This window comes from Chrysochloris asiatica, unplaced genomic scaffold (genome assembly GCF_000296735.1).
Source record: "Chrysochloris asiatica unplaced genomic scaffold, ChrAsi1.0 scaffold00132, whole genome shotgun sequence".
NCBI lineage: Eukaryota > Metazoa > Chordata > Mammalia > Afrosoricida > Chrysochloridae > Chrysochloris > Chrysochloris asiatica.
The window spans coordinates 4,354,653-4,370,697 of NW_006408650.1; the positions used below are offsets into that span (position 1 = coordinate 4,354,653).

Here is a 16,045-nt window from a genome sequence, read left to right on the forward strand (position 1 = left end):
GGGCGGGCCTCAGTCTCTCCTCAGCCAGCCGGGGTCACAGAGGAGCCACCGGGCCCGGCTCCCTCAACTGCAGGCCTCTAGAATGGCTGGCATGGTGACCGCAAGTCACAGCCACACCACGGAGAGAGTCTGGGAGCTCTGAGCGCTGTGTCCCGGCCCGGTCCACCTTTCTGGCCCTGGGAGAAAGGGGCAGGGAGGCCCCCCCCCATTGGGCTCCAGCCCCCAGAAAGAGTAGAAACGCACCTCTGTCCTCAGAAGAAGTTCTTGATCAGGGGCGTCAGCAGCTTCACCCACAACTTCACCTGCCGGCTGGGCTGCTCAAAAGTGGCCGAGGACACCACACCTGAGCTCAGGTAGAGCCCTTCTTGCTCCTGAGGAAGAACAGACAGGCAGCTGTCAGGGTCAGCCCCACCCAGAGAGCAGCTGGCATGTCTGGGCCAGCGCAGGCCTGTCCCTGCAGGGTCCCTTCAAAAAGTACCTCGTAGGTACACCAGGAAGCCTGGGTCTCCTCTGCCGAGATCAAGCGCTACTCGGAGCAGGTAGTTTTGAGGTGAAGAAATCTGGCCTGTGGAAAAGCTACTTAGACGGCTCCCCGTGGGCAGGCGGGCAGGAGAGGAAGGTGCGCTGAAGGACACTGAGCAGGGTCCTGTGGGGGGCGAACCTGCGGAGCTTGTTTACTGTTGCTGAACTGAACAGGCACAAAAAGATTTTCTTCCAGTTCACTTCTCCATCAGCTTTCTAAAGCCCCCTCGGATTCAGCAAATACTCATGCATATAGCGCTGTGGGTTAATGCGCTGGACTGCAAAGTCAGGTTGAACCACAAGGTCGGTGGTTCAGGTTCACCAGCCTCTCCTCGGAAACCCTATACAAGGTCACTATGGATCGGCACCTAACAACAAAATACAGACCGAGTCCTGGTGTAGCGCTGTAGGAGCAGCTAGAAAACTCTGCACAGAGTCGCTATGAGTCAGAAGCGATTCAACTGCAGCCAATCAACAACATGGATCCTTTTTTAGAGAAAGATTCCCCCACTGAACAAAATCATTCAGATGAAAACTAAGGGTTTTCAAAAAACAAGACAAAGTTTCTCTTCTATCCCATATCAGGAGCCTGTGTGGAGAAGGCTGAGAGAAGGGGAGGTGGGGGCTGGTAAGTGAATCCCAAGAGCATGAGGACAATCTCCACACATGGCACTGGGGCTTCTGGGCGAAGAGATCTCCCCAGCACCATTCGAACAGGAGACAGCAGACTGGAAACCACACCATCGTTCCAACAGCCAGCAAGATCCAGGACACCACGAAAGACGCCACCACGCAAAAGGCGGTGAGAAGCTGGAGGCGAAGGAACACGAAGCCACGACTAAAAGCTCATGGAAAGATCCCATCATCTTTTCATCCTTTCCCACGAACTTTCTGAAACCTCACTGGTGTAGGATCTAACCCTAATTTAACTCAAAAGTAGAACAAGCCACCCCGTCTCTATCTGTGTCCAAGGTGGGCCCACAGTTAAGTCTCTCAGGGCTGGGCTGGGCTGGTCCAATGGGAAGGTTTGTCCCTTCTCAGAGTTCCCCATTTCCATGCACATTTAGATATACACTCGAGGAAGCTCCAAAAGGCGCACGGAGCCCTGGAATGACGAGATCAGAGAATATTTCTAGGACCATTTTGAAGTCCTGTCGATGTGTCTTACTGAAGGGGCGAGGGCGTGACTACCTTTCATCAGGTCAGCCACGAGCTTTAGGAGGCAGAGCGCCACCGCCCCCACTCTACACAACTATCATGAGGGTCAGTGGTGGCAAGTGCCGTCCCCAGACTTTCCTGTCATGGGCCGGGAGGATCGGGGCCCAGTGAGCAGAGCCCTGGCCCAGCCCCCACCTAGGCAGATCACAGTGACATAGGATGGCCCTCATGGAGAAGCCGGCTGGGCCCCGGGCTACTTTGCACAAGTCTCCACAGACTGAGCTCCAACTCCGTGTTCTCAGCTGACTCCTCAGCCAAGACGTCAACAGAATGGCCAGAAACACTTCAGCTTGCTCACAGGCTCCGCGGCAGGGACAGAGAAGGAAGTCGGCTGAGCAGGGTGACAATGCTACTCAAGGGGCATTTCATGGGTCACCAGGGGGGCGAGGCCTTTTCCCAACAAAACCAGGAAGCTTGTCCGCTTTATTGGATGCACTTAGTGAAGGGCGGGGCAGGGGTTCCGATGGAAACATCGCAGGTTCCCAGGGCTCACTGTAGCCTGCGAGTGGCGAGAGCCCGGGAGGCTGGCTGTGGCGGCGGTATTCAGCAGCTACAGTCCTGGGGCACAAGCCCATCGGCGGAACCTTCTAGAAGTGTGTGTCTCTAAGGACAGAAGGGCCACAGCAGCAGGCGCTAGCTACCACCCACCCACAGTGCGCGGCCCCTGGGACTCAGGTTTGGGAAGAGAAAGCAAATATCCCACACACAGGCCACATGGGCAGGCAGCTCCTGACCACGGGCAGTCCAGCCTCATCTCAAGATCCAGGATGTGGGTTCAGGAAGTGGGAAGGACAACCAGTACCAGGGTTCCCCCAGATTCGCCTAGGCCTGCTGAGAGTTCATCCTGGCCGCTGGTTGGGAAGAGTGCCGAGGGCCAGCTCACACCTCACAGGGGGCCGGCCCTATAACTGGGGGGGCACAAGCTCCCAAACAAGTGGCCCACCCCGCTGGCCCTGCACAGGGCGTGACCCTATCACCTCCTCTCTGTCCCAGTTGTAAAGTCCTTCCTGGCACCCAGCTCTCAGTTCCTGACAAGATTCCCGACTGGGGGAGGGCAGAGCCCCAGGAACAAGACCGTGACCACTTCCTTGCTCGGCAACAAAGGCTGCAGTCATTGCGCAAGGGCGATTCCCAAACCCGGGAGGGGCGTCAACAGCTGATGATCCAGAGGACTGCGGGGCGGGCTGTTCTCTGCATTCCCAGGACTGGGGAGGGACTGCCACTGCAGAGCCATGTCAGGGCCTTCTGGCCCACCACTACTGCCGCCAAGTCCAGCCAAAATGCTCCTTAAAAGCCAGCACTTGGGACATGTTGTCAGGAGGGGCTAGTCCCTGGGGAAGGACATCATGCTTGGAAAAGTGGAGGGTCAGCCTAGGAGAGGAAGACCCTCAGAGAGATGGCAGCAACAGCGGCTTAAACGTAATGAGAACTGTGGATGGCACAGGAACCACCCGAGTCACACTGACCAGCCAGCCCTCCGGCCACTGTCCAGCCTCTGCCCTGGCTTACAAGTGACTCTGAGAGCCGTGCGATGAGACACTCAAGTCTCCTCCAGGGAGCAAACGGTTTCCTGCCAGCCCAAGGCAACGTGATGCCAGCTCAGCGCGGCCCAGCACTCCTGGTCACTGGGACGGGGGTCTGAACGTGACTGTGGGTACGAGGAGAGCACGCCGACCTCTAGATGCGTAAGCCTAGCTGTCTGCTGGGGCTCAGCACCGGTTTCCCATGTACAACTGCGAGCGAGTGGCTGTGTGGCTCACTGGGTTCAGTAGCTCACTACCAAGTGCAGTCAGTCAGAAATCAACCACATTCAGTGCCACCGGACGGTTCAGATGGACACAGAGCCCTCCGAGGAAAGGGCCTGCAAGCCCCCAGTCCCCGGGCCCTGGGCCCCAGAGCTCCCCACCCCAGGAAGGCCCACCTGGTGGAGCTGCTGCTGCAGAGCTCGGTTCTCCGTCACGATGGCGATCTGGGCCTCCAGGTCGCGGTGGACCGACCTGTACCCAAAATTAGGAGAGCCAATCAGCGTGAGGCAGGGCAGGCTGCTCCCCGCCAGGTAGAGCCAGAGGCCTGCAGGGAAAAGGAAATGGACGACAGCAAGTGAGCACGCCCCCACCAGGCCCCCTGCAAGATGCCTGCTGCTGCCCACTCTCTCCTGAGGGGGACAGGCCTCAGTCACCCACTGCCTGCCCACGCTTAGAGTTAGACCCAACACTCCTTTCCTCCCCCTAGCCCACATCAAATGGGGCTGCACCCACACCTACTGAAGACCAGCTGCCCCATCGCAGCCCAGAGGGTACACAGGGAAGACAGAACCCGCCGAGCACTGCTCCCCTTTCTGCCTTAAAGCATCCCCCCAGCCCCACCCAAGACTGCTCCTCTCCTGGTGCCAGGGGCCCTTCTGCTGACCACGTCGTCCATCTGGTGAGGTTCCAGAGCACCGTGCCCACTCCCCTCTCCAGGCTCACAGCAATGACCCTCCACCAAAAAGGTGAGACGAGCATGCACGGTGGGGCACGAGGAGAGGAGACAGCGCACCCTGGACTTTCTAGATCCTGCTGCGGACCAGTGACCCAGGACACTGAGAAACTCCCTCCCTGGCGAGGAGATTCAGTGGCCCTAGTGGTCTGCTAGTGGGGAGCTCAGCCACCCCAGGTTACAGAGGCCAGGGGAGGGCAAAAACTGTTCCCCAACCCCAATCATCAAGTCCCACTCCTGCTCACCCAGCCTGACCTTTGGGTCCAACGTTCCCGAAACCATCATCTTAGAGATAAGTGTCGGGAAGAAATAGGCCTGCTGGGGCGTGGGCAAGGAGCCGTGGGCATGAAGACAGCTGACCTCCCTATACCACAGGCCAGTCACCAATGTCATTAGGCCCCTACCAAACCCGGAGACACTCTCCTCATCCCATTCCACCCACCCGGGGTGTGCTCTATGTGCTCTAGGGATGACACTTCCTAAATCTCCCAGGAAGGCTCGCATCCCAGATGTGGGCAGAGCCGGCTCCTCTGCTCACAAGTCACCACCCTGTCCCCCTTCTCCTTGCCAACCTGTTTGCTGCCGGCACTTTCTGCTACAGGTAGGCGGGAGCTACCCCATCCGTCCTGCCCTGGGCCCCACACCATGACAAGTCCAGTTTCCATCAAAGAATGAAGACTGGACTTGAGAGGGAGAAGCGGCGCCGTGTGAGGTCAGCATTCAGCCTGCTGTCCCCCTTCCTGCCCCGACAACCATCCACAGGATCCTCTACAGAGCTCCCAGTCCTTCTCATCACCAAGTGTCCTATCTGATGCTGGAACGGTTCCCGAAAGCTCCCTGGGGCCCACAGGCTGGCCACACCCCAGGACACCTGCCGCGAGCCGCACCCATCCTCAGCTCCCAGGCACTGTGCCGGGAAAGTGGCCTTCTCACAATCATTAACAGAGTCCCCACCAGCCTGAGGGAGCCAGGAACCTCTTCACCCAGCACCCCACCCCCACTCATGCACACAGATGACATCAAGGGCAACCGCTGACACTTGTTTTCGGGGTCCTTGTCCTGAAGCAGAATGACCCCCTGCCAATATGCAGGCACTGGGGGGAGAGGGAGGGCCCTGCCAGAGACACTGCTGGGTCCAGAGGGGTCAGAGTCAGGTCCAAGCAGACATCGCCATGATGGGCAAGTGCCCAGTTTCAGGCTCTGTCCCAGAGGACACTGTCCACGCTGGGGCAGCCCCGTCGGCTGTGTGTTCTCGTAGTGCCAGTAAGGGTCCAAACGCTAACACTGCCCCTGGACCCTGTCCCCTCACATTCATGGCTAAGGGAGCCACAGTCCTACTTTCCAGTCTCCAGGGTCCTCCCCAAGACCACACCTCATCCCAGGGAGCAACAGAACTCCAAGGACAGAGCTGGGGAAGGACACTGAGGGGTGCTGACCTCCTGACCCCACATCCACCTCATGGAGGGTCCAGGCCTCCCGACCCCCTCCCCAGCACCCTCCCACACACTCTCCTTCCCAGGCACAAACCTTACCCCACAACCTCACGTGACTGCCCCACTGTACAGACGGACGTACAGATGGATGCGGACAGCAGACTCCCCGGCATGGCCGAGGTCAGTGTGGGCTGCACACCGATTTGTGGATGCGGGACAACAGTAAAGGAGTCTCACAGACCCTCAGCTTTCTCAATGGGCACTTTCCACATTACTAGAGGAGTCCCAGACCCCTGGGCTCTGGGAGCAGCTGAATCTACCACGGGCTGTGAGAGGCTCCCAAGCACAGGAGCCCTTACACCCAGGAGCTCTTGTGATCTGAGGGGCTTCCTGCAGGCCGAGGTCACACAGCCACCGGCAATTCTGTGCCAGGGTGCAGGCTGCATCCACTCCGCCAGCACAGCTCTGGTCTCCACAGTTATCCAGGAAAGATGCGCAGGATACCCCCATGTACCGGTCAAGAAGCGTGCACTCACATGCCTACACACACACATGTACATTCTTGCGCACATCCCCCATGCCCCAAGGTCTAGCTCAGTCTGCGCTCCTGGACGCGGGCCCCAACTCCCCGGGAGACAAGAGCTGGCTGGTCCGGGAAAAGGCGGGCCCGACCGAAGAGGTGGCCTCATGGCCACGAGACCTCATCAGTACAGGGTCAGGGATGCCCCACACCCACCTCCAGAGACAGAACTTAGCAGCACGTGAGAGAAGAGGTGACCCCTCCCCCTGCTCCGGGCACAAGTACAGACTGACGCATGTTCAGACACGTGTGCAGCTGCACACTTAGATATGATGTATGCATACAAACATGTACACACACACAGACACACAAACAACGAGTCACAGCCCCCTCCCGCACACTGTCCTCAGCATACAGCCCACTGGCTGGTCCTCTTTCCCGACCTGAGAAGGCACACAGTACGAGAACAGAACGCAGGAAGCAGAATCCCTGGGGTGGGCTGAAACTAAGAGCCGGGTTCAGGGTGGAGCAATAGACTCTCCTGGGTCAGTCAGTCCGAACTACACTGTGGGGCCCACCCCAGAGAGCAGGGAGGGCGGGGACCAGGGTACACCTGGGCTCCGGTACTACATAAAATGTGCATCCAGCTGAAGCCCTGGAGGGTCTGAAAAGGACCACACTGGTGTATGCCCAAGGTGGTCTCCACAGGAGGGAGGCAGGGGCCAAAGCACTGACTGCCCATCAGTTCAGTCAGCTCTTCAGAGAGCTCCGGTCCAGGGCCTGTGGGGACACCCACAACAATGTGACTCAGAGAGCTGAGATGACACAGGTCTGGGCTGCTCCTCGAGGCAGTACTAGTGGCGGACCATCATTAGATGTCCTGGGCATACGGGGCAGGGCAGAATTCAGCAAGGACACAGGGAAGACAACACACAAATGACCCCCAATAACTTCTCTGGCCTTGGGAAGGGTCTTGCCAACAAGGGCAAACTCAGGGACACCAGAATGACCTACATATTGAATTTTTGTGTGTAAAAGGACGCTAGGACTCACTGATGCTCACGACAAGAGGACTGCTATCCTGCCCCAGGGAGTGGGCCCGGCTGCCAGCATACCTTTGGCATGGAATGTCCAGTCCCTCCGCCAGTACTCCTGAAGCCGGACACGCTCCTGCTGCCCCAGGCTGCACACCTCGCTGTAGAACTGCCGCTCGATGTGGACGTAGGCTGCCGGGATGGCGCCAGCCACGCCCTTGGCCCCGAAGAAGCCATTCACCTCTGGAGAGGCCAGCAGGATGTGGTACTCGGCCCGCGTGCCCAGAACCAAGTCCATGTAGGCCTGAGTCAGGTTGAAATAGCCGGTGGTGAGGTAGACCCTGGCACCACGCTCGGCCTCGGTCAGCAGGGTCTCAGTGACAATCTCATCGATCTGGATCTCAAAGGGCTTCATCTGGATCAGCGGGTAGATCCAGGTGTCAGGGGCTGGCTTCCGGTCACCGGCGGCGGCAGCATCCTCGTGGGTCAGGAGGGGGTCACTGTGGAAGGTCTGCACATGCAGAAGGTGCTGTCGGCTCTGCGCTGAGCGGATCACGCCCATGACCCTCCTGTGGGCAGCCTCACAGTACGCAGCCCGGTCACCTGGTGGGAGATGGGGAAGAGGGTGGGCTCAACCAGCACAGGAGGCTAACGCTGCGGCGCCTCCTTTCAGCCTGTCCGAGAGCCTGTGGTGACAGCCCTGCTGATGCCCAATGGAGACACATAGCCCTCCCTCAGCACAGGTCTCACACCCCCTCTCGGTCCTGTCAACTTCGCCCGGGGGTCAGCAATGGTTTTCTGGAAAGGGCCAGACAGCATACACTGTAGGCTTTGCCAGCTCAGAGGCACAGCTGGGGATAATGTGCACGTACATCCTAACAGGAGTCCCAGGGTGGTACAAAGGGCTAATGTGCTCTCAGCTGCTAACCCAAAGGTTTGAAGTTCGAATCTACTCAAAGACACTCACAGACATCTGGTGAGCTGCTTCTGAAAAATCATCCACTGAGAACCCCATGGAGCACAGTTCTATTCTGACACACATGTGGGGGTACCATGAGTGGGATCTACTTATGAAACATCACCCACTGAGAACCCTGTGGGCACAGTTCTACTCTGACACACACGGGGCACCAGGACTCAGCTGACGGCAATTGGTTTATATAAATGAGTGACAACAAATGCTGGTGATTTGGGGGGCGAAATTCTACACGTAATTACAGTCAAAATCAAGTACAACTAACTCTTTGAAGCACAGGTGTTCTAGAGAAGGATGGAACTCTTTCTGGGGAGGGAGAACAGTGCCCCTTGGGGCTCACGGAACTGACTGCAAATGTTCCCGGGTGAAGGCTGTTGGGGGCTGGGCAGTCGGGCTGGGCCTGGGGGCTGTACGTTGTCTTCCTTGATTCAGACTGGTTTGACAAAGTCCAGACAACAGCATGGTCCCCTGTCCAGAATAGGACCTCAGGCCAGAAGAAAACATTCACACAGCTCTCAAGGCACAGCCTACATTTCTTGGGGGGAACCACAGGCCCCTTTCTAACCAGGAAGAACCAAGAACACTGTCCATCCCACGGAGGTATCTGCCCAGGCCAGACACAGGGAGCCCAGGAAAGCCAGGCTGGACATGGGCACGAGCAGCCCCCAGTGGCCTCACAGCCCCACGCCTAAGCATGCTCAGTCCCCAAGTAACCTACATTTGGGCCCTTTCCTGCTAGGCAGAGCAGGCCACCAATTCAGCAGTCGGCCTTCCTCAGGGTAGGCCCATCAGGCACCCCCCTCCCAGGGAGCTGGCCTGTGCCCCCCAGCAGAGCTGGAGCCCACACAGGTCACCCAGTGCACTCTCAGGGGTACAGAGCCACGCCCTTACCTTTGTAGGGGTGCACCATGCCCTCCACCACCTGCACTGTGTTGTCACCCTGTAGCTGCAGGGACACGTCGGCCACAGCGTCCACCAGCTCGGTGAAGAAGTCGGCGACCTCCGGGCAGTCCTGCAGGAAGACGTAGCGGTCCTGGCGGTTGGTGAAGTAGGAGTCACTCAGGTTTGCGCTACAGGAAGGAAGAAGCCGTGAGGGCTCCAGCCAGAGGGGCTCCCACCAGGAGGACGCCACCAGCTAACACATGGCTTCTCAGCAGGGACCAGGGCCAAGGAGGCACGAGTCACACAGCGAGCTGAGCTGAGACGTGCAGACACCCGAAAAGGTGACGAGTGGCAGCCAAGCTGCAGCGTCAGTCCCACATGTCCCTGTCAACCTCGGGGACACTCACCCGCTCAGGATCACATTGTTGTCGAAGAGGTACACTTTGATATGCTGCAGGCCGATGGTCTCATTGAAGCGCTCAGGGATCAGGAGCCGGAGAAGCCCGCGCAGGTTTGGCGTGTGGAAGAGGGAGACCCGCACCTGCTCGGGGAACCTCTGCAGCAGCGGAAGCAGCATGGTGCGTGAGTTCTTCCGGCCTGGGTGTGCGGCAAGCAACAGGGACCAGTGTCCACACCGGGACGCACACAGCACTGCCAGTCCCCAGGACCCACCCGCTGCTCTGTCTGGACACCCACTCCAGCTTGGGCTAGGCTAGAGGGGTCAGTGGGGCAGATATCATCCAGGATCTGGTAACCTGCCCCCACCCATCCACTCTGGGCCTTCTACTCAGGCTGCCTCACCCCCCAGCTCATGGGGGAGCCCATTCAGGCTGCCAGGAGCTGTGTGTGACCTGGGGGAGCAGACTCTCCCTGTGGACAACTGCAGTCCTGAGATCAGCTCCAGCTGACGGAAGCAGACCAGGAGACCATCTGATGACAGAGTCCTCTCCCCAAAGCAGCACAGTCACAGAAGTGACGTTCGCTTTGCCTTTAGGGGACTTCCAGACCCTCCTACAGGAGTCCAAACTTTGGCTGTCGGGGACCCTGGGCCAGCCCCGGGCACTCTTCACTCCACCTGAGGACAGGGACTGGGGTGGGGCGGGGAGTAAGCAATGCCTACCTCTGGAACCCCGCATGAAGTCTAAGAGGATGGAGACCTTGAGGTCGCAGGGAAGCTTGGCTTGCAGCGACTCTTCCAGAGTGTTTTCCAGACAATCCACCTGTGAAGGGGAGGGGCCAACAGAAACGTCACCCACACCTGGCCTGTTGGCCCCAGGATGCCACTTCCTTCTCCGATGGCCTCCACAGCCAGCGGGAGCACTGAGGCCCAGAGGCTGCCCTGGTGCCTGACAGAGGCCTGCTTGCCCGCTCTGTCATGTGCTGTGCCTCGTGTCTAGGACAGGGGTCAGCAGGCACATTAGCACTGGGGCTCTGTGACACGCATGTCCCGCATGTCCCAACTGGTCTTCTTCCCCTGTCGTGTGCCTTAGAGCCATGCTGAAGTCAGCCAGGCAGAGGACCACATGTGGCATGTGGGTTGTAGTTTGCGAGCCCTGACGAGGTAGACAAAGTGGCCTTGAGACTCCTGGGTCCAGCGAAAGGGCCCCCGTGTCTCCCTCCGGGGCCCGCGTGACATAGTAGTGCTTACAACATGAAGGGGCAGGAGGCCAGGGTAAAACAAGCCCCTACCTGAGATCATCACCTTGACCATCCCAAATGGTAGACCATGAACAAGAGCAGTGTGGACGCGGCCAGCACCCCAGCAGCTCCCCGCACTTACCAGCTCCTGTTCCAAAGGCCCCGTCCCCAGGTAGAGGGACGCCATTACCACTCGCCTCCTGGCACTCTTTATCTGGCCCTGAAGGAAGAGAGACGATTGCCACACTGGGGTCCACTGAGGAAGGACAGTCTCTGTAGCTCAGTGGCACACAGTCACCAGGGTGGAGCAATCCTACATCACCTGCAACAAGAAACTTAGCGAAGCCCAAAGTGAGGTGGTGACCCTGCAGTCACCCTCATTTAAATACCTGCCCACAAAGGGAAGCGGCTATCAAAAAGAAGGAAAGGGTCTGCGGGTGCTGACCTGAAACAACGCCGCTACACACACCTGTCCGTAGGGGTGGGGGATGCTCAGGGGGCTGGCAGGAGGGAGTGCGTGCAATAGGAACAGGAGCTCTCCAGGTCATCCTTCCAGCACCTTCTGAAGCTTTTGTTGCTTTTGTTCAGCAGGGAGGGCTACACTGGCCCGAGTTCCCGTGTCCCCAGGGGAGCTGTGGTGACTGAACCCATTGTGCAGATGGACAGACTGAGCTCAGTGAGGGAGGAGCCTGCAGGTCCCAGGCCCCGCTGGGGAGGAGCTGCCTAAACTTTCCAGAACATGCACAAACAAACAACGTACAGACCCCCTAACATTCCATGAGGACACAGCATGCCAATCCTAACAGCCAGTGTCCCAGGCCCCACGAACCGAACAGGAGCAAGAAAAACCTGTTTCTGAAAAAGCCAAACCAGAGAGGAGCCAGCACATGGGAGAGCAGCACAAGCCTGGGACCTAGACACACCAACACACACCAGGCAGGACACAGCCAGGGCAGCGGTGAGCGAACCCACACAGACATGCATGCGCAGGAGCACTCTGGAATGAGCCAGCTAGACATGAGGTTTCCTGAGCATGTGCAAAACACAATAGGACACACGGAGAGAGAGCCTGCAAGCGGTCAAGTGAGTTATGGGCAGTCCACTGTCTGCACCAAGGTGAGCCTCTACAGATGTCTCCCAGCATCCTGCTCTCTGCCTGAGCCCTTCAGACTTCATTGTAGCATCACTGTTGAAGAGTTCAGAGTTCATGTTCATAAAACTGAACTGGCACAGAATGACCTCATCCTAATTCGCAGTTAAGTCATAACTAACTAGACGATGCACAAAAAGCCACACAGTGTGATGAAAACACAACACTAAGTGCAAAGTCCAGTGTCCCTGCTGGATGGGGCAAGCACAGACTTCATGGTCACTCCAGCACTGTGGGACCTGGCACCACTGACCTCACCTGCCTCCCCCAGAAATGAGGCTTCAGACCACTTCCAAAATGTCCAACACCATCCTTTCCATTCACACCTAGCTGGACTCCTGGTGGGGTACTGTAGGATCAACACTGGACTGTGAACCACAAGGGCAGCAGTTCAAACCCACCAGTTACTCCTTAGAAACCCTATACATGGTCACGATGAGTCGTTGAAACCGACTCGATGGCACTTAACAACAACAAAGCTGATGCTAGAGTCCTGATGTGGTGCTATAGGGTAAGCACTGGACTGCAAACCAAGGTCACCAGTCACTCTAGCAAATTAGTCGGGATCAACTTGACAGCACTAATGACAAGATGACGCTAATGCACTCAGGAGAGCGCCCCTCAGAGGAGTGACTGCAGACCCCGTTCCTACAGGCTTTACTAGAAGAGCCGGACCCAGGTGGGTCACCTGTGATGAGCAGTCTGTATCTTCACAAGGAACCCGCTCTGAAGCTCCCGATTCAGGCTCAGCTCAGCCATTTGAGAAGCCAAAGTCTAACAAGCACAACAGAAAAAGCCAAGCAGCCACCCAGCCACCAGAGGAACAGAGGCCGGAAGTGCTCTGTGCTCGCGAGCCTCACACACACACAACTTACCTTCATGACCTCAAAGAACTCTCCTGGGGAAGAAAGCACCTTGACATGGGAGCTGGAGACGCCAAACTCAGGGACCAAGTTTCGGATCCACTGGAACCTGTGCACGGCCTCTGGACACAGGCAGCAAGGCGGGGAGGTAACCTGGGTAACAGCAGGGGACAGCAAGGGGGCCAGCAGCAGCCATGGAGTCCTGGGGGAAAATGAGCAAACAGGTTGTGAGCTGCACTCCTCAAATGCCCCTTCAATGTCACGCATGGCTCCTTAGCAGGGAGCGCAGATTTCAGGGTCTTCCGGAACCTTTTTTTAAAATGTTTTATTGTGAATTATGTGATAGTTTACATGGGAGAACATTAGCTTTACATTCATCCTATTGTATATCGTTTCATTGCCGTGGTTACAATCCCCTCCATGCATCATCAACCAACCCAAGGGTATACCCTGCAAGCCTGCCCCCTGGTTGTCAGCACACAGCCCCTCTCCCTCTCTGGGCCTAGAGTTCCCAGCCGCTCCATCTCTTCACGTCATCCTCTCTGCCTCCATGTCTGGCATCATTATTTCTCTGGGTAAGGGTCCTGCTCTCCGCTCTTCTCCCATGATGGTCTCAGGGACCTCTGCTCCTAGACTGCAAGTCTATCACTCCCCTGCTTTTGCTACAAAACGTCTACCTGTACATTTCCAACCCTCACAATCATTCCTGATAACAACTATTCACTATTGTCTCACAAGAGACCTAGCCGCATTTCCTTTCATCAGCAGTGCCCAGAAAGATGGGATACTACTCATTGGAGATTCTACCTTCCTACATGCCCCTGGATCTAGGCTGCCTCTTGAAAGCTTATAAGCCAGTCACTTCTTGCCTTTGTAGCCCCCATTTTGGGTAGCCAATGTCCAAGTTGCCCATCCCTGTCTACTCTGTGTATGGAGGGGGTGGGAATGATCCTTGCTGTAAAGATTTGTTCCCTCTTTTGAGCTACTGCATCCATAGGTGTAGGTCAAGTTCATCAAATTCTATCAGATTTCTTTTTTTCCTCTTCGTTCTTCTTCTAGTTGAGCTCTGATCATCCAGTCACTGAAGCCAGGTCAAGTGGGTATTACCTGCAAGTGTGGGTGTTCTTATGCATATGCCCTCTCTTCTTATCAGCTGGACACTTCACGCTCCACTCTAGTCCTCTATGACTATGTCACTGACTCTGGGCCCAAGAGTCCCCAGGTCTTGCAACACTGCTGGCCAGCCAGTTCCCCACCAGGTTTACAGGAGTCTATTGAACGTTGTAGGACTTAGCTCGCAGCTTCATTGCTGTTTTTCCCTCACTTCCCCTTATTGGTGACGAACGTGGTCACCACCAATCAGAGCGTGTATTCCAAGTGAGTCTTAGTCTTGGAAGGGAGTGTGCCCTGAGAGGACCCGACCACTTGCCTTGATGTCTCCTGGGTGAGCAACTTGCTTGTTCTTGTAGTAATCAGTTGGACTGACATTATTGTTTTGTATTTTTCCTGTGGGTCTTTCTTTCAAGAAATATCTTCTGTTCTTCTAGCTACTCCAAGCTGGTCCACTTGTCCTTTCAAGTGGAAATTTCCCACCTCACAAGATTCTGGATGCTGTTCAGGATTCCACCTATGGTCTTACGTAATGCAGAGGCTCCACAGGAAGCCTCTTTCACTGGGCACATTGTAGCCCCATTTTAGGTAATCCAATCAGTAACAGACAGAAGATGAACTTACAAGCTTTCTATGGTGATATTTCTGGCTATTCCTTTCTCTCCCCCTCAAGTGTCTATTTTATAATAGTATGCCAAGGAAACCAAGATGCAAAAGACAGTCAAGCATCTTAAGATTATTTCCCCTATTCCAACCATGCCTCAATCCCTGTATCCCAGAGCCCTGTTGTGCCAAGGTTGTGCAGACATCATTTGACTCTACCACTTAGCCCATGCAAACCTGCCTAATTGTTCTCCCATCTGATTTGTTCTTCCATTCCCCTTCCCTTCTTGTGTATTTCCCCAGTCCCTAGCACACAAACTATCCTGTGTCTATTCCCTACTCTGTCTGTGCACCACCTTCCCCTCCCTCCCCTCACTCCACCCCACCCATCATGGTAAAAAGCAAAGAATCCCCTCCCCTTTAGTATGGGTTCTTTTTCTTAGTCTTTTACAATAGTGGTCCTATGCAGTATTTCTCCTTTTGTGACTGACTAATTTCACTCAACATAATGTCCACAAGGTTCATCCATGTTATGTGGTGGCTTGCAGCTTCCTTGTTATTCTTCAAGGTAGCATAATATTCCATTGTGTGTATGTACCACAGTTTGTTTATCCATTCTTCACTTGATGGGCACTTAGGCAGTCTCCATCTTTTTGCTATTGTGAATAATGCTGCTATGAACATTGGCGTGCAAATATCTAATCGTGTTGTGGCTCGTTTTTCTTGTGGGTAAATATCAAATAAAGGAATTGCTGGATGATAAGGTATTTCTTATTTCCAACCTTCTGAGGAAGCGCCATATTGCTTTCCAGAGAGGTTAGACCATTTTGCAGTCCCACCAGCAATGTAGGAGTGTCCCAGTTTCTCCACATCTCCGCCAGCATTTATTGTCCTCTCTCTATATATATATTTTTAATCTCTGCTGTTATTGCTGGTGTGAACGATACCTCACTGTTGTTTTGATTTGCATCTCTCTGATGGCTAGTGATCGTGAACATTTCTTCATGTTTGTTGGCTGCCTGGATCTTCTCCTTGATGAAGTGTCTGTTCAGGTCCTGTGCCCATTTTTTCATTGGATTATTTGTCTTTTCTTGTAGAGGTGTTAAAGTTTCCTATGTATTTTAGAAATGAGTCCCTTGTCTGATGTGTCATTTCAAAAGATATTTTCCCATTCTGTGGGTTCCCCTTTTACTCTTCTGGTGAAGTCTTTTGATGCACTTATGTTTTTAATCTTTAGTATGTCTCAATCATCTATTTTGTCTACTTTTGTGTAGTTTTCAAAATGTTTGGTAGTCTGTGTATTCCCTGAATTAGTGCCCTCACATTTGTCCCTGATTTTTCATTGCTGGCCTTCATAGCTCTGGGATTCACATTTAGGTCTTTAAGCCATGTTGAGCTGGTTTTTGTATAAGGCGTGAGGTGAAGGTCTTGTTTCAATCTTTTGCATATCGCTTTCCAGTTCTGCCAGCACCATCTGTTGAAGAGACTACCACCTCCCCATATGATATTTTTAGGTACTTTGTCAAAAATCAGTTGGCTGTATGTGGATGGATTAATTTCTGGATTCTCAATTCTGTTCCATTGATCAATGCATCTGTCATTGTACCAGTACCAGGCT

The 16,045-nt window shown here is 55.2% G+C and overlaps 1 protein-coding gene across 1 annotated transcript in view; it reads right to left on the minus strand.

Moving 5' to 3' along the window:
* Positions 1-251: 251 nt before the first annotated feature.
* The window catches only part of PGS1 (phosphatidylglycerophosphate synthase 1), a 54,749-nt gene continuing 38,955 nt past the window's right edge, over positions 252-16,045 (minus strand). The window contains exons 4-11 of the mRNA XM_006869654.1: positions 12,727-12,916; positions 10,844-10,921; positions 10,184-10,283; positions 9,471-9,660; positions 9,073-9,251; positions 7,287-7,808; positions 3,662-3,810; positions 252-371 (exon numbers count right to left, since the gene is read on the minus strand). Coding sequence (XP_006869716.1) covers positions 252-371; positions 3,662-3,810; positions 7,287-7,808; positions 9,073-9,251; positions 9,471-9,660; positions 10,184-10,283; positions 10,844-10,921; positions 12,727-12,916 — 1,528 coding nt within the window. The remainder of the gene's footprint in view (positions 372-3,661; positions 3,811-7,286; positions 7,809-9,072; positions 9,252-9,470; positions 9,661-10,183; positions 10,284-10,843; positions 10,922-12,726; positions 12,917-16,045) is intronic.